Source organism: Pezoporus wallicus, unplaced genomic scaffold, assembly GCF_028554395.1.
Source record: "Pezoporus wallicus isolate ANWC-B61680 ecotype Strahan unplaced genomic scaffold, APGP_CSIRO_Pwel_v1 scaffold_7392, whole genome shotgun sequence".
In the NCBI taxonomy this organism is placed as follows: domain Eukaryota; kingdom Metazoa; phylum Chordata; class Aves; order Psittaciformes; family Psittacidae; genus Pezoporus; species Pezoporus wallicus.
The window spans coordinates 3,085,688-3,109,367 of record NW_026639923.1 but is presented as its reverse complement, the minus strand read 5'-3'; the positions used below and the strand labels follow the sequence as shown (position 1 = coordinate 3,109,367).

Sequence of the window (23,680 nt, the reverse complement as noted above, 5' to 3'; positions counted from 1 at the left end):
GCATGAAGAGTCACTAACCTGGGACAAGAAGTTCTAAATGCTGTTTTGATTGAGTTTACATGCTCACTTTTAAAGTTGAATTTTAGAAAATCTTTGCTTCTATCATACTACTCCAAATAAATACCTGTTAATCTGAAACAGGATATCAAGTTTAGCATTCTTTAGAAACGATACGTGAGTATAAACGAAAACTCGCCATTGGGAGTTTATGTGCAAAAATAGATGCTTGAAATTAAATTCACCATCATCCAGGCGTTAGGCACATACACCGCAAAATCCAAATCATTCCCGCTCCAAATACTAGAATAAATTGCAAGTGCTGCAGTTTATGTAATTTCAAGTAATTAAGAAATGGAAATTACATATTTAATTTGGAATGTGTATTGCCATAATCATACATTGCTATATGCTGGCCAAAGGATTTCAGTCAATTTTGCATTGAGAGGGTTTTAGCTTTTCACTACGCTGAAAACCTCATGAATTTTGATGATTGACTGTTATCATCGTACTGAGACTGAACAGACCAAAGAAAAAAAGATCTTAATTTTCTGGTGTAAGTAACACAGGGTTCTACAACACAAGAAAAAAAATGGCATTTCTAAGCATCTTCCTTGTCAGATAGGCAGATCATCAGACCATTTGAGGTGCATGTACAATCAATCCCAGTTCATGCCAAAACATGGGTTTGATAGTCATGCATAAAATAGCGTTTGCTGTATGTACACGCAATCTTTTACAGCCAATGACTGGAAACACAGCAATCTGTAACCTGGAAATTCATTCATGCATTATTATGTGATGCTTTGACCTCAGAAATCAATAATAATGAAACAAAAGCAGAGGCAATGGAACTTGAGATTTCAGAAGCTGAAGAATTAGCACCCTCCAAAAAAAAAAGAACAAAAAAGGCAAGAAAAGGAAGTAGCTGAAGAATGTAAGATGCTGATGGTGACGTGGAGCTTAAAGGGAAAATACCAGCAGGTAGAATCATCAAAGCCAATCAAATCTAATCTCTTTGCAGCCTTGAGGTAGCAAGTGTCAAGATTCTGAACAGTGATTAATCTGAAGTGATGATATTTGATTAAGTTTTCCAGTACTTGTGCTATTAGGGTGTTCAGCATATAGGTCCTACCTGAATATCAAATAGTTCCAGTAGGTTTTATGTTGGATTTAACTTTTTTCGTTTCCGTTTTTTACCTGATTCCCTAGGCCTTCCTGTTAACATAAGGGCAGGGCTGGTAAAAAGCCCTAAGGTAATGCATTTCGTTGAACACTGAAGTAATACTCAAACCGTTTACATTTCAAAGAAATCTCATTATTCTTTGAATTAAAGTAATAACTTTATAACGCCTGATTTGACATTCCGTTTACAAAGTAATTATACAAAAGTAAAGAAATAATAAACGAAGCTGGCATTGCATACGTCATTTCCAAGATCCATCTATAATTACTGTTACCATGCAGTATTCAACATTTGCTTTCAGCTCTGTAGTTAAGCTATTTTCAGCTCACCATCCACTTGCTGGTGCAAGTTTTGTTCCTATCAGTAATTAAATCCTAGAAATATATATTCCTCCATGGCAATTCTACCCCATTTTTCACATACATCAAAAAGAAAAGTTTTCATTTTAGAATCTTAACTGCTTAGTCTTTGGCAATTAAAGACATTTTGGAAAACTGAAATTGATCCAATGAAACTTTTTTCCAAATGGAAGGCACAGAAAAAATATCAATCCATACACACGTAAAAACCATTTAAAACGGGGGGTTTGCCTACTCATAACTCAACCTAGTTTCAGCTAAAACACTCAGCTCAGGTTATAAATTGATATTCAATGAAATCACAGCAGAGGCCTAACTTTGCTCTTCTACAAATTCTAGTTCTTCTTCTCTGTACACAGCAACTGAAGTTAACATTTGCTTAGATCAGATTTATATCTCCATGCTGGATGGAGACAGACAGAAAACCCTTCCTTACCTAGCCACCTTTAGGCAGCTTTCCTCCTAAATTTACCTGCTTTTCACTGACTAATTTTGAGCTGGGTCTACTGAACCCCTAAATTCCCAGCAGAGGTGGCAAAACGAGCTTTTGAGGCTGCCTTCAACCTGAATCAGGAGAAAGGGAGGTGCCCTTTCTACTGCAGTGGGCTTCCTGCATATGCGTCAAATTCTGCGCTGATTACACCTTAGTAAAAGGATCTGAGTTTTAGGTGGTTTTATGAGAGATTGAAAGTAAATCTTTCTCCCCATAAATCTTTCCCCATGGCAACTTAAATGTTGTTTTGGCACAGCAAACTTAGGTTTAACTTGACAAGTGACAATAGATTCTTGACTATGTTAGTAAGAAAACAACAGGAATGGGCAGTGTTGTTTCAAAACTCCTTACTCTTGAATACTGAACGTATTCCTAAGCCCTTTACATTCATTTCATTAATATTTTCCCCAATGTACAGTAAATTTCAGCCTTAGCCCTGTCTCCACAATGCCTAAAGAAATTAGGCAACAGAGTTCACCAGTAACTGCAACATGACAAACTTTAACTTAGTTAAGCAAGACCTGAATACCACTGGGCATTTACATATATTTAAAAGCTAGCCTACTGAGAAGTGATATGCTTTACACTTCAAATCCAACCTCTTCGTACAGCGCAAACTGTCCCTAATTTTGCATCTTCAACACACTGAGTAGCAGCTGGCAGCCTCTCTACTGTGTTCACTGGAAGCAAAGTTTGCTTTACATTCTTTACTAATATAAAAATAAGCACCATATGAAATCAGCATTAATGCAAAAATAAAAGGAAAACATACCAGTTTCTTCTTCTCTATAATCTGAATTAGTATTTGATGATGTACAGGTGCATTCCATATGCTCTTCTAATCTCACCAGAACTTCTTTTAATTTTGGCTTTTTTCTAACATATTCCACTTTTGCCACCTATAAAATACGATGAGGTACGTACTGAGACACATTAACATAGTTACGGTTCAGAACTGAAGACAGATAACAATATACCTCTATTTTTTAATGCAGCCAAACTCATATAACAAGTTAGCATACTAATCATCTTTTATCTTAATTGTGCATCGTGTAACTATTTATTGCACAGACTATTTGTTTATTCAAGTTCAGCAGTTTGAAACAATTTTCTTTTCCCCCAAGAGATAAACCAATTTCCCAGTCATTTTAGTTTGAAGTTTGAAGCAAGTCAGTTTTAACATGTATCACAATAAACTTCTATATAGATTCAAATCAGTGGTTGCTCTTGCAGACCATCCCGTTTTGGCATGATCTTCGGTACACGTTGACCACTGAAGGCTTACAGTGAAGGCATTAGGTTAGTTTGTAATGCATTTTACAGTTTACAAATTGATGTCTCCAGAGGCCCTTGAAAATAAAGTGCTCATCTCTGCAGAACCACGATCTGAATCAGCTCAGAAAGCAGCAGTCTCAATCCTACTCCCTGCAATGACCTGGGACTAGGTTACAAGAGCTCACATGCACTGTTTTTAGGTTCAAGGGAGCTACCACTTGCAAACTGGATCCAACCTTCGGTTTTATTGCGGATAGCTGGCCAGTATGCTATTTCTCTCCAGTCCATCCAATTGCTTCCAGCTGCACTGCTCCACTTTGGGCCGAAACACTGGCAGTCTTAAGACAAAATGGTCTGGAGGGCAAGGGGAGGTTGAAGGAAAGAGCATGCTGGAGAAGTTCTGTCTACATGCAGGTCTCTCACCTGAAAGGAACCAGTGCAAAAGAGAAGGACATTGGGATGGGGAGATATGGAACATCCTAACCAGCCTGGTGTCAGAAGACAGGAGAAGAAGAACAGCACAGGGGGCAGGAACACTGCTGTGCTGGGGTGCTGGAACGGGTTGTGAGATGCTGGGCACTGACTTTTGCTAAGTGTAACAGGTATAATGATCATGGCCATACAAGGGAATAGGGCATAAGATGGGGCAAAGAGAGTGTGAAACAGTATGTAAGGGGTCCAATGTTTAGTTTACAATTGTGTTAAACACTGCATGAATACTGCTTGAAACGGAAATCACCAAAATGAAATCATGGCATCTCAGTTCTAAAAGGGGGCTGCACTGTAGCTGTCCCAGGGAGCAAGACGACTGCATAGTACAGGTATGCACTATGAATAAGATAAGACAGCAGAAGAGAAGGACAAGAAAGGATGGTTGTCTCTACAACAGCTACATGACAAAGACATAAAAGTCTGATCCAGCCAAAAAGCTCCAGTTACTAACACATATGCGCAATTACACCAGACTCTCCTGGTAATGGTGTTTCTGGTGGGGATTTCATGCTCCAAATCAGTCTTCATACTATGAAAATTATTCCCTGGCCCTCCCAAAACTGGAATAACAGAGTCACAAAATGAGAGCGGTGGCTGGAAAAACTATCACATTCCCAGTTCCCAGAACACTTCTGGCTCTGTGAATACGAACTACCAAGGGCCGCTGAATGACAGTAACAGAAGCTAGAGCAAAAAGCCTGGCCTTATTAAAGTCAATGGGAGATCTGCCATTGCTTCCACAGAGCAAGGAGTTCAGATCCACATCTTAGTCACCACCTCTTGTGTCAATAGGATCTGGAGACGATTTTCATTTACCCAGCAAACAAAAGTTGCAGAGACAGATGCAGTAACTGAAGTGTCCACGGTAAAAAGTACCTTCCAAAAGTGTCAGATCTCCATATAAACAGATTAAAAGCTGGCCGTGACACACCAGAATGCTTTTGCTGAAAGACTAGCTTTGGGTTTGAGCAGTATGTTTCAAAATCTCCGATCACAACTCAATTCCATCGAGCCTTTGAACGTAAAGATTTGAAAACGTATTTTACAACTGAGTCATCTGGCATCAAAGGATGACTCATCCTTAAAATTTACAAAAACAAACAGTAATTAAGACACCTCCATCATCAGAGACAAAGAAAGAGACCCAGCAGTCATGAAACAGCTTTCAGATCTGCTCTGCTTATTACAGCTGTTAGAATAAACCAGTCTTACTGAAAATTATATGCAACAAAAATAAACTGTAATCAAGCTTTCTAAAAGTCTGTCCTGGTTTTGCTTGGTTTTCCAAACTGTGGCAATCTGGTATTAAACAACAGTTTAAAAAAAATACATACATCCTTTGAAGAATATGATCATAATGTATTTAGGTACCAGTTTAAAAAGCGGGGTTTACTGTAATGTAGCTAAAAATTCTGCATACTTTCCACTGCCCTACTTCATGCTACACAAGTTAAAGAAATGTCATTCTGCAAGATGCTGCAAATACTCAAAATGAAGCAGCACAAACCAGGTAAGTTGCTGCGCTTGGGTCATCTATTAACACCTGCTGCCACACAGGATGATAATCTGAAGTGATGAAGGTTGCAGGTCAGATTTTCAGTGGGTATAAACAGGGGTATCTATACTAGCAACACAGGATTTGGCCCTATGCTAGCATCTTTTTTCTTTGTATTTTCCATCCTGGTGTTTATTTTGCCCCGTTGCTCTCATGTGCATGGTCGACGGTCTGCGATGGTCAGTCCTCAACAAACCAAGATCAGCTTCTTTCATTTGTCTCTAATGCAACAGAACTAAAAATCCTCAAATCCTCCCAACCCCCAAAATATCACTATATGAAAACTCTCAAGGAGAAAGACAGTGAAATAACCAACTAGTTTAGTTAAATGGTGTATAATCAGTGGCATCATACTTGCATCACTGTAGACTCTAAGTATTATCGTGCAGTATGGTGTGGTGGCTAAGTGAAAGTGAGAATAAAATCCAATAGCCTAATGGGAAGCATTATGGGAACACCTCTTCTAGATCTTCTCCAGGAGAGATGAAATCAGGGAGTAGCAGCAGGAAAAAAACAAGACGGTAAGGAAAAATGACCAAAACACCTCTAGCACAAAGCCAGAATTTATCATGGGCAGGAACCTGCAAGAGAAGTCTCAGCACAGAAGATTCCTCATAACGGCAAAACTCGTGGCTGATAACTAAATACAGGATGGGAAATCAAATCAAAAAGCAACTGAATAATGGTCCTTTTTGGAAACATCTATTTCTTCTGTATTAAGATAAAACCCATGCTGACACAATGGAAGGAAAAACCTTTCACCTTGCAACTGCGATCTTTACAGCCCTTAGATTTGTGAGTAAGACATAAGTCAACAGGGCTTAAAGGCACCAGAAGGACTAAGCAGGGATAAGGGATCCTGCGAGACCTGGCAAGCCCCCGGAGGCACGGCTGCAGGCAGGAGACACAGGACTGGCGCCGGGCCTTCCAGGACACTCCTCACCAGCTGTGCATGCCTGGGAAGCAGGGGAGGCCAGCCGCCTCTGAGCCTGGCAGCCACCCATCCTAATATACCCATTAAAAACATTTACAGGGCACTCCTTTGGCAAAACCCCTACGTCAGGAAAGCCTCATGCACAGATTGTTAGGGTGGGGTAGGGAGATTTTCCCCTGCAGGGGTGCTCTTTCCCATCAGCACCTCACACAGCCCAGCAACAAGCCATGGCTCTGCCTGCACCAGGGGCAGGGAGAAGCCCCATCACAGCTCCCCCATACCAGGAGCCACCTCACGGGGAATATGGCAGTGCCTCATCACTGCTCCCCATAGCGGGGGAATGGCTGGTGTGGGGTCTCTATACTCTCTCCTTGAGCAGGAGCAGCTAGACCTGCAATGACAGAGTACCTCTCACACTCTGAGGGCACCTCTCTGCTTTTCCGTCTTGTCAGGGTTTCCCTTGTTTCTCCCATTCTGAAGCTGACTTCTGATACCTGTCAGCAGGTCCCACCAACTGGCAGTAATGTCCTGTTGAGTGCTGTTTTTCCTAATGGCAGAACCAGTCACTGAAGAAATACCTGCTTACGTACAGCCGTTTTACCTACAATCTGTTCTGCAAGGCCTTTTTAACCTCTCCAGAGACTGGGCATCCCTGCTGAACAACTCATCTCTAATTTCAGCATTGTTTTCCATCTCTCTTTGGAGCCTCTCCGAACAACTCCCAGGTGACAGCTGAGGAGCTGCTCCTGCATTCCCTCCTTTACAGCTCCTTTGCTCTGAGTCTTTCCCTCATATTGATTTACTGCAAGAATACACCACGTTAAATACCCCCAAAGCAGCTCAACACTGACTATTCAGAAATGGATAAAGCTGGTATGGCTATGGCTAAAGGCCAAGCAGAAGGCAAAGTTGAGGTAGATGGAGCGACTCAGTTCTTGTTTCTTAGCTTGGAAACGAGCATTGCTGCAAACAACCACAATATTCAGCTTGGCTATTCAAAATCAGCAGGATAGGCAGGATTTGCTGTATAATATTAACTGGTTTTTGCTGCTGTGACCAGAAACATCAAGAGCATCATGCTCAACATTATGAGAAACCTCTTGGGAAGACTCGGTTCAAAACCCACCCAAGTAAACTGTGGTCTGGTACTCGGTAAACACTTGATCTCGCTGTGCAGAAACAACAGAATCTGCAGAAGTTACTGAAATGCTTTTGCAGACAGGGAAGAAGTATCTCTGTAACAGACAGCAACACCCCTAATTCACCAGTCCCTGTCACCACTACTCTATCAGAAGAGAAATGCAGTACTTTCCTTCCTATCAAAGAGCAACTCCCAGCCAGCCTTTCCATTTCTTTCTGATTTTTGCAGTGTGGTGTAGGTACAGCTTGATGAACAGAGATGCCTTTAGGACCAGGAGCCTGTGCTCTCATGGGCTCATTCTGGTACTGTGCAGTGCAAACCTACCTTTTACTAACCCACCCCATGAAAGGGAAACCTTAAAGGACTCATTCCAGGGATGCTGTTCCACCAACACCCCTGGCTTAGAGCCACCATACAGATCCAATTCCACAAGCCCATTAATGGTACTTCACTGACTAAAGCTACCTGAAGGCAAAGTAAGGACATCCTTGAACCCTACAGACTTTGAATCGTGTCACAGGAAGAGAATGCCCCAGTACTTGCACCTCTGCTACTCCTCCCATACTGCCAGAGCCGTCTCTTAACCTTGACTACAGTGGCCCTCAGTAAGACAAAGAAAACACCCTTTGCTTTCGCCAGCTGGGTGATGCAAACCCACTTGCTGACCTTTCTGGATGAACATTTTTCTAGTGTGAATGGGCCAGCTATGATCTCACTACCTTGTCAATGAAGGGGAAGTGGGGAAAGCCTTTTCAACGTTCAATCAAAAGAGGGCTTTTATGCAGTCTGACATCAGGGGAAAACACAAGACGGCTTTCCAACTGCACTGCAGGCATAGCTGAGAAGGCTCTCCAAAACTGCTCCCCCCTACCTTTCCAGTGACCCTCACTCTGGGCCAGCTACTTAATGGCATGAGCAGACATTCAGCTCTGAACACAGGATTGGCAAAAGGCTCATAAACCCATCAATTATATCAAAGCTACAAGACGATCTGACTCTGGAGGGCATAAATATGGATTCTGTTCAGAGACTGCTGGTGTGACAGTGGGGTCAGCCTACAACCTTTACAATGAACATCCTGTTCCTGCTTGACCTCTTGTCCTTTTTTTTCCCCTTCTATTTAATGACTGTTCGGAGCAGTCTTGGAGCTTGGAAAAAAACAAAAAGAGTCCTCCGAAGCTGGCTGACGTATATTGATATTGCTGGTGGCAATATATTTACACAGCCACAAAAAGCAGCTGCTCAGCTGCGCCTGCTCTGAGCTTGCACCCTACTAAAATGAATGCATATCTAAAAGCACTAAAACTGTATCAGCAGATGGAATGAGAAACTAAGATTTCCTTATTGTGGCATTGTGCTGGGAAACAGCCCCAGCAAAGCTGCTGCAGCTGGGGAGTCTGCACCTTCTAGGGAATCCTCAGTGTCCCCAACAGCAGGGGATTCCAACAGCCAAACCGATCAGCCCATAATCTTTCCCATCACTCCAGGGGCAGGAAACAAGCACACGGCTGCAGTGTCACACACACAGGTATCAACAGCAAGTTCACAATACAGGGCTCAGCTCTTTGCTGGGCATCTTCAGCTGCTTTGTACATAGTGATTGCTACACAAAATTAACTGGAAGCTGTACCAAACTCAAAGGCAACAGCACTGTATATTATAACCTGAAGCACTTTGCTGTTTAGCTCCTGTTCTGAATGCCTTACTATTGTGGTGCTTCAACTTCCCAAGTTTGTTGTCAACTATTGAATAATTATTCATCCCAATTTTTTTCCTAATTTTTAACTGTTTCTGCAAAGCATACCCCACAAAGGGCAGCAAGTGTAAAAGACTGAGGGAATCGGTTCAATGTTTCTCCAGCTTATTTAGGTGTGAAAACATTTTTCAGATGCTCAGAAACAGAAATGAGAAAAAAGCCCTGCTCAGATGTGTGCCTGTGTTTCACTGTGAAAAACAGTGAAACAGCTTAGATGCCTTTTCTGTTTAGGATGTATAGTAACAGCACCTTTCTCAGTAAGAAATCCATCGCAAGCACAATGCTCTGTGTTGTTGGGCAATTCTATGATCAAGAATGTGGGGGTTTTTTAATTCTGCTCTTAAAATACTCAGGGCAACAAGAACTCAAGAGTCTTAACAATATAAATGGTGAGTGCAAGCCTAATCTCCTGCACGCAGATGTAGATCAACATTACTTGTTTAAATACTGATAAAAATTAGAACACATTGAAGCCGAATGAACATAAGAAATACTTCACGTAGTATTTACTGGAAAATTGCAACAGGGATTTTGTCTAATGAATAAATACAGCATGAAGCCGTTCAGTCTTCTATCCCTGGGGTAAGATAATTTGAAACACATTTTTTCAGATCAAAAGTGTTATGTTGTCAAATATAAAAGCCCAATTTAGGCTGCATAATATTTAATTAAGAAAACAGCATTCCATACTGTGATTTATTTATTTTTTTAAGTCCAATGCCCCTTGAGTCATTTTATCATCTTAACTTTTAAGATTTGTACTGTGCAAGATCATGGGAAAGACACAATCAGCTTTATTTTCATTACAGGAGAAGCAAAATCTAAAGGGAATCATGTGAAAATCAAATCCAAACCCAAGATATTCCAGTGACCATGTAACTTGAAAAAGCCATCTGTGCACTCAAAATGGAGAGGAGCGCTGGATCTGATCCTGCAGCTATGAGGGTGGGTAATACAGATCCAGGTCATACAGAACAGCCACAAAGATACCTGGAGGTTTTAGACTTAAAGAGGACCTTCCTGGGGCTCTGCAGCCACAATTTGCTCACCTTGACACTTCTGTGATGTATTCGCGAGGGCTGGCATTTCACGCTGCTGGTGTTGCAGCAGCCAGTGCAACGTTTCACTTCCACGCAGGGTGGCCATATCAGGAAGTTGGCAGAGGTGGGATCGATCTGACTCCGAGGTATCTCGTATATAACCGTCCGTGTTTTGCAGACAGCTGGGATAGCTTCCTCTGCGAACACAAGAAATTCACACTTCCAGGTGAGCATCTGCTCGCACCTCCGAGCACCCAGATACTTTACATTTACGAGTGGCACCCTTAGCTGGTGGGTTGAGATGGTGCTCTCAGTTCCCATTGCTTGCTGACAAATCAGTGCTGAGTACTATCTGGCTACCACTAAACTGTGTGTGCTATCCTAGGGAGAAGCTTGACTCACTCCCAGAATCCAACCCCTAAAATGAGGGTTTACAATGGCCTGGCTTCCAACATAGCTCAGAGTGCATACCATTAGATAAGACAATCCTGGCTCTTTAGAAGTGACATCAAGCCAGGGGCTTGTCCAGATCAGATGATCCTCTAATACAGCCTTATAGCAACTGCGTAACAGCAGCTGTTATTTTATGACACTGGGGCCATCACTGCACACATATACCACCACACTAACATGCAATACCTGGCAAATACCATCACAGAAATTGTGTTGAGAGCGGTTACACCACACACAAATTGGCTGAGCTGGGAAACAACCCACAGAAGCTTGGAACTTTCAAGTCTTAGGTTTCCATTTCCAAGACCTTAACATCCCCACAGTAGGCAGTCTGGTTCATCTGCCATCCCAAAGGGCAAATGCCATTGTTTCTGAATGAAGTTATCAAAGCTTTGTACACGGTGGGCTTTACTTAATTTGTTATTTCTTGAAAGAGGCAAACAAGAGAAGCATGACCGAAAACCCAGCAGCTATACCAATATTCTGCTGGGCTCAGGTAAGGTGACCTTATAGGCAACAGTTGCTGTAAGGATCATAAAGAGTAGCTCTGCACTGCTACATGATGCTGCCACAAAAAATACAAACCATGTATCTTTCTCAGCCTAGGGACTGCCTAAGAAATCAAGCTGGTAATGCCAAACAATCCAGAAAATAATAGCTATTGCTGGGACAACTTGTTTGATGGCACATTCTCTGAAGACAGATTGGATTTTTTTCCTTGCCTTACAGTGGAAGCAGTGATAGCATTGGGTTAGATGTGTCAAGGAACTGGAATACTGCCTGCGCTTCTTCAGTTACTGCTGAAGTACTAGAAGTTCAGGCCTGGCCTGTTCCTGTAATATGAAAAACTGGGCTTAGTTTTGAAAGAGATCCATTTCAGCCAACTAAACAGAATGAAAATTCTCAATGCTATGAACTCAAGAAAATTAACGGATCCAATACTGCAAAATAGCTGGCAACTCCTCCAAGTTATTGAGCATATCCAGTTCCCACCGACTTTTATGGGGAGGCATTCAACACCTTGCAGAGTAGGGTGCCAAGTGTAGCAGACTGTTTCAGAACCGCTGTTCTCTAGAGGCATTCAATGTGACGAGCACGCTTGCCAATTCACACTGCAAATCCATGCTGACAGCATGCTGTGCTATCTCCTGCGTACCACCATAGCTTCAAGTACAAATACACTGACTCTGAATTACCTATAATAGATAAGATCATGTTTTCCATAGTCAAATGGAATGGCAAAACACTCAGAATTAATCAGATGAGCAAGCACTGCATACAAATCCTATTCTAGCCATCTCTCTAAATTTATATTTGAGCTTTGTTGGATCACCATCATTATTGTTTAATAGGAGCAAAACCCTTTGTAAACATGCCTGGTGCCCTATGCAGTGATGGAAATCAATGCCCCAGCGTTTCCATCAATGGCTTTTAATTTTTTGGATAAACTGTTTTTTTTTCTTGTGAATAAAGAGTCAAGCTGTTTCCTTTTGTGGCGGTTCTGTACTGAAAACTCTACCAACTGTTGATGTTTTTTAAAGCACACTGCTCTGGTTGTTCTCCACACTATGAATTATACATCGAATATCACAGCATTTTCTAACCAAGGTCTAGCTTTCTAACATGCTACAACAAGAAAGTGAATGTAAAGAATTTGTGCTTGTCTGTCTCCTATGGACATCCTCCAGAAGACAGCTTCTCAGGCAGCGGCTCGTTGTGCGCAAAAAGAAAGGCAGAAATAAATGGCCTTTTTCCTTTGTGCATGACACATTTTTCCAGTGAAATGTCCCGCCTGCTGACCAAAAAGCACCCCCTCTGGTTTTACTCTCCAAGTACAAATAGCTTGTTTCTTACCAATGCTTCTTTTTCTGCGAATGGGCACAGGACGATTCTCTTGCACATGTTTAGCAGAATGAACACTGTAAGATCTCAAGTTTGTTTCTGAAACATCATCATATCCTAGAAGAGGAAACAAAACATTAAACCTCAGCTATGCTATTCCCATCGATATCGCTACAGTGCTGTTCCATACATATAAATCTGTGCTATTCATATGCACAAGACCAACTCCTGCTGCGATTAGTTTAATATAACTCCTTTCAATGCAATTGTGAGGGCACAATGCAGGGGAGACACATACATTAAACGTCATGTGTAAGCATGCACAACTTAATTCTAACATCCATTTTACTGCAAGTCCCCAGAAACAGTGCGCACACTGCGAAACAAAACCATATCTGAAGTAAAACAATTGCATTTTTATGTGGAACACATAATACAGCTTTTTCTTTCTGGAAAGGTGTAGAAACAAAAAAAAAAAAATTATACTTTGTGTGAAATGTTTCTTAGAAGATTTTTGACATTTTGGTTTGAGGCTATGGTAGAAAACGTGGTATTACACACCCAACAGCAACAATGCTGCCTCTGTCAATTTTCTCTTGCTTGCTTTTTAGTACAGTACTAGGACAGAATCAAAAGCAAAAAGTAACTAGCATGGGTTTCCTTTTAGCCTCTCTGTTGCAGAACAAATCCCCTGTGAAGTATCCTAACCTTTGGAGGGGCATCTGAAGCTACTGCAAACTCTGGGACTGCATCCAGGCTTGTCTTATTCCCTAAATAAGCCTACCACATGGGTTAAAGGGCCATGAGAAAAAGCAAAGATGGAAAACTTGGCATTGCATTTATCATGAAAAACCAACAAAATAACTGCTCCAACTATTTGGTTTTGTTAAGTGAAGCAGCCCAGGTCGCGTCCCATGCAGTGGGGTTCTGAAAACAAGCAGCACAATCTGCAAACAGGGGATCAGGCAGATGTAAGCAAACCAAGGACTACATACAGATTTCAGCACACCAAAACCAAGACTTTTAGCACTCTGCTTCTTGGAGTGCCCTCTGTAACGTCACTGGAGAGTTTCAAGGTTTCACTGCTGGTTCCAAAGAAAACTGCGATGTGTACCAAAAAATGTAAACGACTATTACACAATACTCACCCTCTCTACAACACCCTACATTCCTGTCTTCTGCACTGTTAGCTTCCTGCTTCCAGTTCATTTTGAGTTGACGTTGGAGCTTGTTTTATTCTTAGCTTTATTAGTAATACACATCATAAGGGTCTGCTTTACAAACACACCAACTCTTGTCTCCTCCCTCCAACAAGTCCTGTCCTAAAGAGTCTGCAGTCTGTGAAATCACCTGCAGAGCTTGATAAGACATAATGAGAGTGCTATCTTCAGCACCTGAGAAAGAGCTCTGTGCCTCAAGGGTTATCTTCACTTCTTGGAAAATACTACCACAGGTAGCTAAGAGAGGACGAAATGGGAGGTGGTTCAAGAAGGAACGCCAGGATCACCCACTGGTCCTATTTTCCTTATCAGCTGAATAGATTCCTGTCTGAAATAAGCCAGCATGAAATCCAAAATCTCACTTTACCCAAGTAAGTCAGCTCCTACGTCTTACATAGAAACATTGGTTTCAATGGGAAATTTCGGCACCAAACTGATGAGCTGATAGCCAGCCTTATTTGCAGTCCCACTCCTGTAATGTAACACAGTGATGGCTAATGGATTTTATTTCTGCTTTTACTGTACCACGTACTCCAGGAAACTCATCAGTGGGGTAAATAAAACGGCTTCCCTGAAACCCCACAGGAAGTTTGTGACTGAGCTGGAGAGTGGAGCCAGGTCTCCTGTACCCCATTCCAATGGCACCAGGCCATCCACCTGTCTCCAAATGGTGTCATCCAAAATGAGGATCCGTTCTGATGTTCCTCCATCCCTCTTCTGCTTCCTAGCACTCAGCCACCCAATCAATACCTTTGTACTGACCTGCTGTTTGACAGCTTCAAGTTGTCACAGTGTCTCCCTCAATTTGGGGCAATGAAGTGATACTCAAAAGAAAGCAGCATGACTTCTGCTCAGAGTAAGATCTAAGCTAGGCTCAGAGCAAGAAGCATCTCTGTTCAAGTATAAACACTGTTTAAAAAAGATAAAACACAAAACTAATGCCTCTAATCCGAACTGCTTGGTGGGCTCAGACATCCTGCTGAAAAGAGAAACTGTTGATGATGCCAACTGTACGGCAGGCCTGAGCCACAGGTCCTAATCCCACATTCAACACGCTGGCACAGCTCCCTCCTAACATGACTGAATTCTTGCTGCCTTGTTTAAAGAAACTAGTAAGACTAAAGGAATAGGATGATCAGCTAACCAATATGTTAAGCCATGTGCTTATATATAACTGCTCAACTCCGCTGCAATTAGCCATATTCTATCATCATGTTTATAAAGCAAAATGACATGTCGAGGAGCATGTGTTGCTTATAAGATGATTTCTAAGGTGAGGAAGGCCTCTGGCTCATACTGTATCTCACTGTCTCACTACATATCTTAGGCATGTATATCATTTCAAAAGTTCATGTCTCGCTGCGGGGGTTCAAGAAAGAGATCTACACAGCTAGCACAGCAGACTGCAAAATGATTCCAGTCAAACCTCAATGCATTATGCATCACAAATTGTATTCTTTCTATTGACACAGCACTGATGTGTTTGCGCTCGATGTTGTGTTGTTTTTTCTTTTTTAATAAACAGAATTATGGAGCACATGGCTGGAGCCAGAGGATGCTACAACGCTAAAGGGGTTCCCCTGACCCCCACAGGCATTTGGAAGGAATTCCATTTCCCAGTGAAGCCAATGGGAAAATCACTGCACTTCAAGCAATCTTTAAATCAACAGGAGTCTTGCCTGAGCAGGACTGAAAAATCAGAAAGTCAGCTTTGAAACCCACACTTGACTCTGGATGTGTGGCCAGAAGGCTTTTATTTCATTAAAACAATGATGATAAACAGCACTCCCTAGTTTGACTTTAAAGAAGCCTGATGCCTAATTTGCACCAGTTTTTCCCCTTAATGTACCGATCTAGGAGCATGTAGGATAAGGATATGCTCTTAGCAAAGGAAATGGGAGTTTATGGGTGCTTACCGCCTCACAAAATGAGGCTCCAAGCCGAAAGCTTAGAAACGGGTGGTTCTTAGTTTAGAAATTGAACACTGCTTGTCTCTAAGTGAAGATGGAGGATGCTGCACGGAGCCAGATTAACGCAGCTCTCAATGTTTTAATAATACCAAAAAAATGTTTTCATGGCAGCAGATCAAGAAATTTCTTCTGTAATCTTTCCTGTACTGACAACGTATCAATGATGGGTACAAAAACTCTTGCAATTAGCCTTGGTCAATCCATTAGTGTAGCTGAAATTGTTCTTTTTTGTCAGACTGGCATTTTTCCATGGGGTCATGGAGCATAAATCACAGGAGTTCCTGTGACATTCTGCCAATATGTGATTACTCTTCCCACTAAATAAGCATGTGGAAAGCATCCTAAGACTACTGCTATTTTCTATTTATCAATTTATCCTTTCACATTGCCATCTCCTTCCCAAGCAATTTTATGTGAGGTACAATCCCCAATGCATGCAGTCAACACAAACCCTACTAGACATTGCTTTGATGTGCATCCAAAAAGTAGAGGTCCAAGACTTCCAGTACCAACAGCAGCAGCTTAGGAGTATTTTTTTAGTATTTTTTTTTTAGTATTTTATTTTTCCCAGGAATTCAATGTAAGGTACCATAAACTGAACTGGTCTGTCTCACAAATCGGTCCTAGAGCCAGAAAGCCCAAGGCAACGTCAATCTGTTTGTTTGATCTTCCTTCTGGCTGATGCAAAATATGCCCTTCTGACATCCAACTGCAGAGATAGATGTCATTAAGTTTTCAACTTTGATCTATTAAAGGAAATATAAGTAGCAGCCTGCAAGATCCTGTTTTGTTTCGGGCTTTTTTCCATTTACCTAGATGTGATCAACCAGCTGTAAAGGAAGAGGAGTATTCCCTCTGTCTGTCTCAGGAAAAACACATGGCAGATGCCCGCCTCTCATGATGTCTAAGAGGTGCAAGGAACACAACCACGTTGCACTGTAACATCCTTAATTCCAGTGCCACGCCACAAGCCACAGTCTGCAGCAGATTTTCCAATAGACTGAGCTCTGCAGCAATCTAACACTTCTCCCTGAAAGTATACTGTTAATTTAGAACATTTCTCCACTTAACAAAAGCTGCTCTGCTAGTTCTTAATCACAGGCCGTTAAATTCACATGGCCTAAGGCGACCCTGTGGTTGATGCCCTTAAACCATGCGAAGAAGCACACTCAGCCCTGCCTTTCCCCACGCAGGGAGATGACTGGGGGAAAAAATCTGTTCCCAGCGGGAGGCAAACATAATAGGTGATGAAATGAACCCTACCTCCCACAGGACAGATGGGAGAGGTGAAGCGCGAGGAGAAAAACCACGCTGCTAAGCCAAAGCACTTCACAGGCGGCACATGGGAAATGCCCCCGTTTCAGTGATTTAGGCTGTTAGTAGTAAAACTGTACTCTGCACGCTACAGCTGCCTACTTCCTGGGATCCTGCACGCTTTCTGTTTTAAATAGGGTCAGACTCTGCTCTCCGTCACGCCAATGAAACTCCGTTGCCAACTATGGATCCCAGTCGTAGCAAATTAATACAAGACCCTGTTTTCTGATATAAACAGAGGATTTTCCTATAGCCCTTACAGGGGGTTTCTCTTTGCATTGGACATGCAGCGCTGGGCTCTGACAAACTGGCCTGGATTTTCTTTTTTGAATACAATGATAAGCTCCATGTTGGGTACTGTTTTTCTTTAAGTAATATGCCAGATGGTCTGGGGGTGTGGTTTCTAATTTTACGAAGGGGGTTATCAGTCATCTCTGTGCTACAATATAGAGACCAAATCTGTCAGAATAGAAGAAAAACCTGCCCACTCTGACTTACAAAACTTACTTTTCCAATTAAAAATATATGCTTTGCATTGCAGGAGAGAAAATTGCTGTTCTTCCTTCATTTTTCACAGATTCTGCCTTGTTACTCAGGAATATCAGACATTTTTTGCATGCATGCCTGATCCTGCAAACTCTTACCCTACAAGATCATTCTTAATTCTCAAGTCCACCCACTGAGTTTAAACAGGGCTACTCACATGCAGAAGGACTGGCAACACCATGCACTAAAATGAGTGAGAAAATAATCACTGGAGTGTTTGTATTCTGAGCCTCAGTTTAAATCAGTATATGCTATAAAACAGAAATGTATCTACTGGACAAGACCTCGCTGAACCAGCCCTTCCCTAAATGCAATTACAGCCCTAAGGAAATACGTTTCAGAAATACCACCTTACCAGTGACAACTAGAAAACATTTGATTTGCTAATCCAAGCTAATACTAAATATAGTAAACAGGCCTAATCCAGTTTCCTGAAGAAAACATGGTGATTTCAATGTTTGATAAGTCACTCTGATAAACCCTTAATAAGAATTACTGATGACACTAAAGACTGAAGGACTGTACCCAGAAAACGCACTGTAGGGAGTAAAGACCAGTTACTCCCCATGAAGATCCAGTCCTGCCTATGTAGCCCAGAATAAAGCTTAGCACACGTGCAGAAAGAGCACTCACATAAGCAAGAAGAGGATGAAAGGCTGAGTATTTTGGGTTTATTTTTTAATCTTGAGTTCATGTCTTAAGGCATTACTGTTTCATGTTGAAATAGTGAAATATTTATGTGTCTTGTTTCTCTAATGGGTTCTAACCTGACAAGCTGCACAAAAAACAGCAAAATGAAACAGTAAACTTGCGGCTGACCTCTTCAATTTTTGGTCGTGCATCCTCTGGTTAATATTTGCCACGAGGTAAATAATTATTTTCTGGAATAAATTTCTCTGCTACATCCACTAATTTATTCAGCTTCACTTGTCTGCCTGACTCCCTTGCAATGGAGCCATGTGAACTTTTGCTCTCCTTCTAAGTGGTATTTAAAAATGAAGCGTGTGCTTGTTACACTGGGGTATTTGAAAAAATAATATCTTCTGGTAGCTACAGAGTACTGCCTCACATGCAGAAGCAGCATGCAGTATTTTAAAACACTCAGATCCAGCCCTTCTGCAACGGCAGCCAAGCCTTCCACTGAGTTCACTGGGAAAAGAGATTTTAGCAGTAGTACACTTGTCTGGTCCAAAACAGTCTTCAGTGGGGAAATATGTATTGCATACCCCATCCCTGTTGTGAAAGCTTTTTTAATTGCAGTGATAAGCAATAATGATGAAGCACTGCTCTCCAAAAATATGAAAATAATGCCAACAAATGTGGCAATTAGTAATTAGCCTCCATGGTAAACTGTTGTGTAAGAAATATTCCCATTTTCAGTGTAATGAGAAACCGTTTGCTCCCTAAGCACATGAAAATGGAAAGCTCTGTCTGTAAAGCACGCTCCTAGTGCATTCCTGCTCATTAATACAGCACTACACAAAAAGCAGCGAGTTAAACTCTAGAAGGATCCTGCAACGCTGAATGAAGGTGACTGAACCTGGCACAGACTTTACAAAAATACACAGCATATGGCTTAAAAGGAGATGGCCCAGTACCAACGTAGCAAGAACTCATTCATTTTTCACCATGTTTGCTCTTCAGAAAGATGCAGGTTTCCCCTGGGCACATCAAAGGTGCCGGGCTTATTCTCTCTCAACTAGGGGAAGAAATCACCAGGAACAAAGTGCAGCAAGTGAAACCAAATGATAAGAAACCCAGTACTACAGTGCTTCTAGACCTGATTTACTGCTGCAACGATCTGCTTGAGCTGCACGTTCTCACTACACCCATTTGCATGCCTAATGATGCAGAAAATAGCCCTGCGCTATTTTCTTTTTCGGGGGGAAAAAAAAAAAAAAAAAAAAAAAAGTGTATTTTTAAGGGTAAGCTTCATATGCAGGTTCCTGTTTAAAATCAGCGCGGATGGTTTATTTTCCTTTTAATAAAGCCCAGTGCTTGAAGAGACATTACTTCATTCATAAATATTGTTTCAAATATTTTAAATACCTCTAGGACAGTAGTTTAAAGATAACAGAGCAATGCAAGACCAACAACAAACCTTATGGAAATTCCTCTCCGCTGAGAGACGGAGAGGTCTGAAAACACAGAGGGTCACCAGGTCCCTCTCCACCCTGAGCCCCCCGAAGTTTTTAATTCCCGATCGGCCCCTTTGGCCGCCGCCTCCCTTTGAAATGAAGCTCCCGTGCCCAGGGCAGCCTGGCTCTCGAGGCTGGGTCCCGCACGCCTCACGTCTCGGAGGGGATGCAGCCTGACGGAGCGGGGAGAGGCGTGCGGGGTGCTGCGCCGCGGCCGCCCGCTGTGCCTCCCCCCCGGGGCGGCGGCGGCCGACGGCGCGGAAGGAAGGAGGACGGGACTAATTTACCTACGGAGTCAATCTCCAGGAGGCGCTGCAAGTCGCGGATGCTGTGGATCTCGCTGTGCGCCAGCCGCTCGATCAGCTCCTGCGGGATCTCGGCCTCCTTCAAAGACACACACACACCGCGGGTCACTGCGCAGCACCCCTGCAGCACCAGGGATCTGGCGCTTGGGGGCTGGGGGGGGGCTTTACGGAGGGTGCAGGGTGCTTGCTGGACGTGTTTGATGAAACGGGGGTCAGTTCCGCACACACACGCTTCCCTCGGCTCCGCCGGGCGCTGGAGCGCTCCCGCCCGCTGAACTGCGCCACGGCTCATGGGGCGGCAGCCCGGCTCGGAGGAGCGTGTGCCCGGCAGAGCTGCGCCTGCGAGCCGAACTCCACGGCTGGAAACCCGCCCCGGGGAGCCGCCGCCGAAGTTCACCCCAGCAGGCGTCAAGTCCGCGGCGGGCGCGGTGCTGCCCGGACCCGGTGAGAGCAGGAGAAGGAGAGGGGGGACCGTGTCCCACGGGGCCGCCGCCATCCCACCAGCGCCCACACCGCGGCTCCCAGTGCCGGCACACCCGGTCCCGGGAAAAGTTACGGGTGGCCGTGCACCGCGCCCGCCCCGACCGGGGCCACCTGTAGCCACCCCACCAGCGGCTCCTCTCCCCGAGCGGCCACAGGCCCTCACCCGCCCTGCGCCCGGTGCTCTTCAACCACGCGGGAGGGGCACCTGGCTGGGGGGAATTAAACCAACTTCTGCCCGCGGCACTCACGGTACCCGCGGCCGGGGGCGTGCAGCGCCGTGCGCCGCGGGGCGGCCGCTGCCCGGCGGCTCCAAGCACCCCTCTGCCCGCAAATCGCCGCAGCCCGACAGCGCCCGCGGGGCGTGAATATATATATGTATGTAATACAGAGTATGTATATAATATACACACATGTCAAGGGCAGCCAGCGGCCCCGGAGCGGAATGCATGGTCATTATTCTCCTACGCCGCTGACCCCTCATGAAATGGCAACTCCGTCTCTGCCTCGGCCGCGCCGGGGCTGTGGCTGGGTCGGGGCGGGCGCTCGCGGAGGGGCCCGGGGATGCCGCGGAACCCAGGTGGGCAGCACACACCACCACCACCACCCCCCCCCCGCCCTCCACCGAGCCCGGCCGCGGCGTGCCCCAGGGACCGAGCTCGCAGGAAGCCGCTCTCACCTACCTCGGAGAAGGTAAAGGACAGGTAGCCAAAACCTATCAGCAAAACGCAAGCCCAGGTCCTCATCGCGGTCTAGTGCACTTTAGACACGGAGGGAAGGCAACGCTGATGGAGAGGAGCTGCAGGCCGGCTCCTGCCGCGCAGAGATTCAGTACCATCCCTCAGGGGAAAGGCGGCGGGGCGGCTCGGGGGTGCTCCGCATCCAGGGCGGGTCGGGGCTGCCTCGGGGCGGCGGTGCTTGAATCGCGGCGCGGCCGCTGTTTGTATGTTCCCCTCGCTACGGGAGAGCGGCCGCTCTCCTTCCCGCCGCTCTCGCTCGCTCCTCTTGGCTCTTAGGACTAGACCAGCCGGTACTTCTGCATATTTGCTTAGATCAGACCAAAGTGAAACCCAAGGAGTCGATCCGGAGCGCAGCCGAAACGCCCATCACCTGTCTGGGGCGGCTGGCCCCCCTCTCGGCGGGCGGCGCCGGGGCCCGCCTCCCCCTGCCGCCGCGGCCTCCCGCTCCGACACCGGGACCGGGACCGGGGGGCCGGAGCTGGCTGCCGGCTTCCCCCCACCCCGCTGCGCTCAACCTCCACCCGCTCCCCTCTCTCAAAAAGCGGGGGGACGGGGGGGTGGGGCAGAGGGGGTAAAAAAAAAATCAAAAATCTTTATTGATAAGGATCGCAATGTTTCTGCTGCCGGGAATGGTCCCGCTCCCCTCCCCGGCTGCGGCGAGGTTAAAAATAATAATCAATTACGAATAATAGCAGTGATAAATAGGAGCAATACTGCGAGATCTCGCGGGCTGCCTTGGTGCAGTTCCTTCTCCACTTTGCACGGGAGAAAAAGGAGGAGGAGGAAAGGGGGTAAAATTATATATATATCTATATATCTATATATATATATACGCAAGAAGGTTTAAATCCCAAGGGGATCGGAGACGAACTGCAACTCCTGGCGGAGGAAGGACTCGGGCTCGCTCCGGAGCGGTGGCCGGTCTGGAGCGTGGCTCCGGCGCGGAGCAGCATATACCGCTCCCCGCCATGCGCCTCCCCCGTCCCTCCCCCCCGGTTTTCCTGGCACCAGCCCCACAAACAACAAGTAGTGGGGGGTGCCGCCCGCTGCACGGCTGCTGGCGGGGCGCAGGGGCTCTGCCCACATGTCAGAAAGCGAGAGGGGGGGGGGGGGGGAAGAGGAGCCGGGAGTGGGGAGTAGCGGGGGGGCCGGGGCAGCCGCCCCCCGTCCCTCTGCGGCACGGCACGGCACGGCACGGCGCGGGGGAAGGGCCGGGCGCTCTGCGCAGCAGCCTCCGGGTAACCAACCTCCCGGGATCCACCTTGTGCCCCTGCCTTTATGTAAGGCGGAGGAGATGGCCGTGGCCACGGAAGGGTCGGGTGGGTTGGTGAGGGGTTTAATTGTTATTATTTATTTCCCCCCCAACACACACACACACTTTTGCCGAAGGGGAGGGGCAGAGCGGCGGTGGGTTGTGTTGTGATTTTTGTTTTAACGTAGCTTCTTCGCTGCTGTGGCAGCGCAGCCTTCATTGCAAAGAGCACACACACACACACACACACGCACCTCCTCCTTAAGAAACAGAAAAGCACCCCACAAAAATAAATGGAAGGCCGTTGGGGGGGCAGCGGGCTCCCTCCGCCCTGCGGCACCCGGCTGCGGCATGCGCGGGAGAGGGGCTCCCCACCGCGGCCGCGGAGATGCGGCGCCCCGAGTCCCCCGTCCCCCCCCCCCCAAGCCCAGTGCCGGCCAGCGGAGCACCGGAGCCGGGCGGGAGCAGCAGGTCGCTTCCCTCTTGCCTCCTCCCTCCCCGAAGAGCAAATGTCCCCTGTCCCCCCGCGCAGACCGGGACAAGGTGCCCGCTGCACCCTGACATCTCCCTGAACTCATTGTGATTTAAATAACAGCCCTTTCTCATCTAAACAAAGCATCTTAATAGCAGATGCAAAGAATTCAGCTCATCTGAAAATCCAATAGCATTTAAGTGGATTAACTGCAATAACACAACTGAGGAGTGATACTATCCTTCATGGAAGACAATAGACTGTAAATGCACAGCCAGGGAGACTTATCCTTTCATCTCTGAATTTCCTTCAGCATTTCAAAAGCGAATGCTTTCTAGAAGCCCTGAAGGGGTTTGCACGCTACTGGCTTGGACATGCTTCTAGGAAACAACCTGTGCTTTAATGGGCACTTTGCAATTGCATAGAAGTTCCCACCAAAACAGAAGTGGCCTTTCAAGTACATTTCATTCTCTCTCATGATGTCATGTAGACTTACAGGGTGGTCTCCAGGACCACAAGAGGGGAAAAAAAAAAAGGTGGGGGTTGAAAAGAGAGAAAAGGAAAAGCGATGTAAAAGATTTGGAAGCACTTTAAAAGGAGAATGCTGCTGCTTTCTGTTGTTTTTTTTTAAGACAGCAAGTGCTGAGCCACTGTGGAGCCTTTCTCCAGTGCCTCCTGATACACAATAATGGTCCGAGTGCCACCCTGCAGCAGCCCCAG

General features: G+C 45.2%; 1 protein-coding gene across 5 annotated transcripts in view; it reads right to left on the bottom strand.

Annotated features, from left to right (window-relative positions):
* Positions 1-22,189, bottom strand: part of PDGFA (platelet derived growth factor subunit A) — a 35,862-nt gene extending 13,673 nt beyond the window's left edge. Inside the window, exons 1-7 of one of the 5 annotated variants that reach the window (XR_008973089.1) lie at positions 21,180-22,188; positions 19,999-20,095; positions 12,536-12,640; positions 10,238-10,425; positions 2,808-2,934; positions 1,133-1,215; positions 19-132 (exon numbers count right to left, since the gene is read on the bottom strand). Coding sequence is in view for 3 of the 5 variants with exons in the window: in XM_057416802.1 (XP_057272785.1) it covers positions 1,160-1,215; positions 2,808-2,934; positions 10,238-10,425; positions 12,536-12,640; positions 19,999-20,095; positions 21,180-21,242 (636 nt within the window). In the remaining 2 variants the exon portion in view is untranslated. Of the gene's footprint in view, positions 1-18; positions 133-1,132; positions 1,216-2,807; positions 2,935-10,237; positions 10,426-12,535; positions 12,641-19,998; positions 20,096-21,179 lie in introns of all 5 variants that reach the window. The other 4 variants (XR_008973091.1, XM_057416802.1, XM_057416801.1 and 1 more) reach the window with 4 other exon arrangements.
* Positions 22,190-23,680: the final 1,491 nt, after the last annotated feature.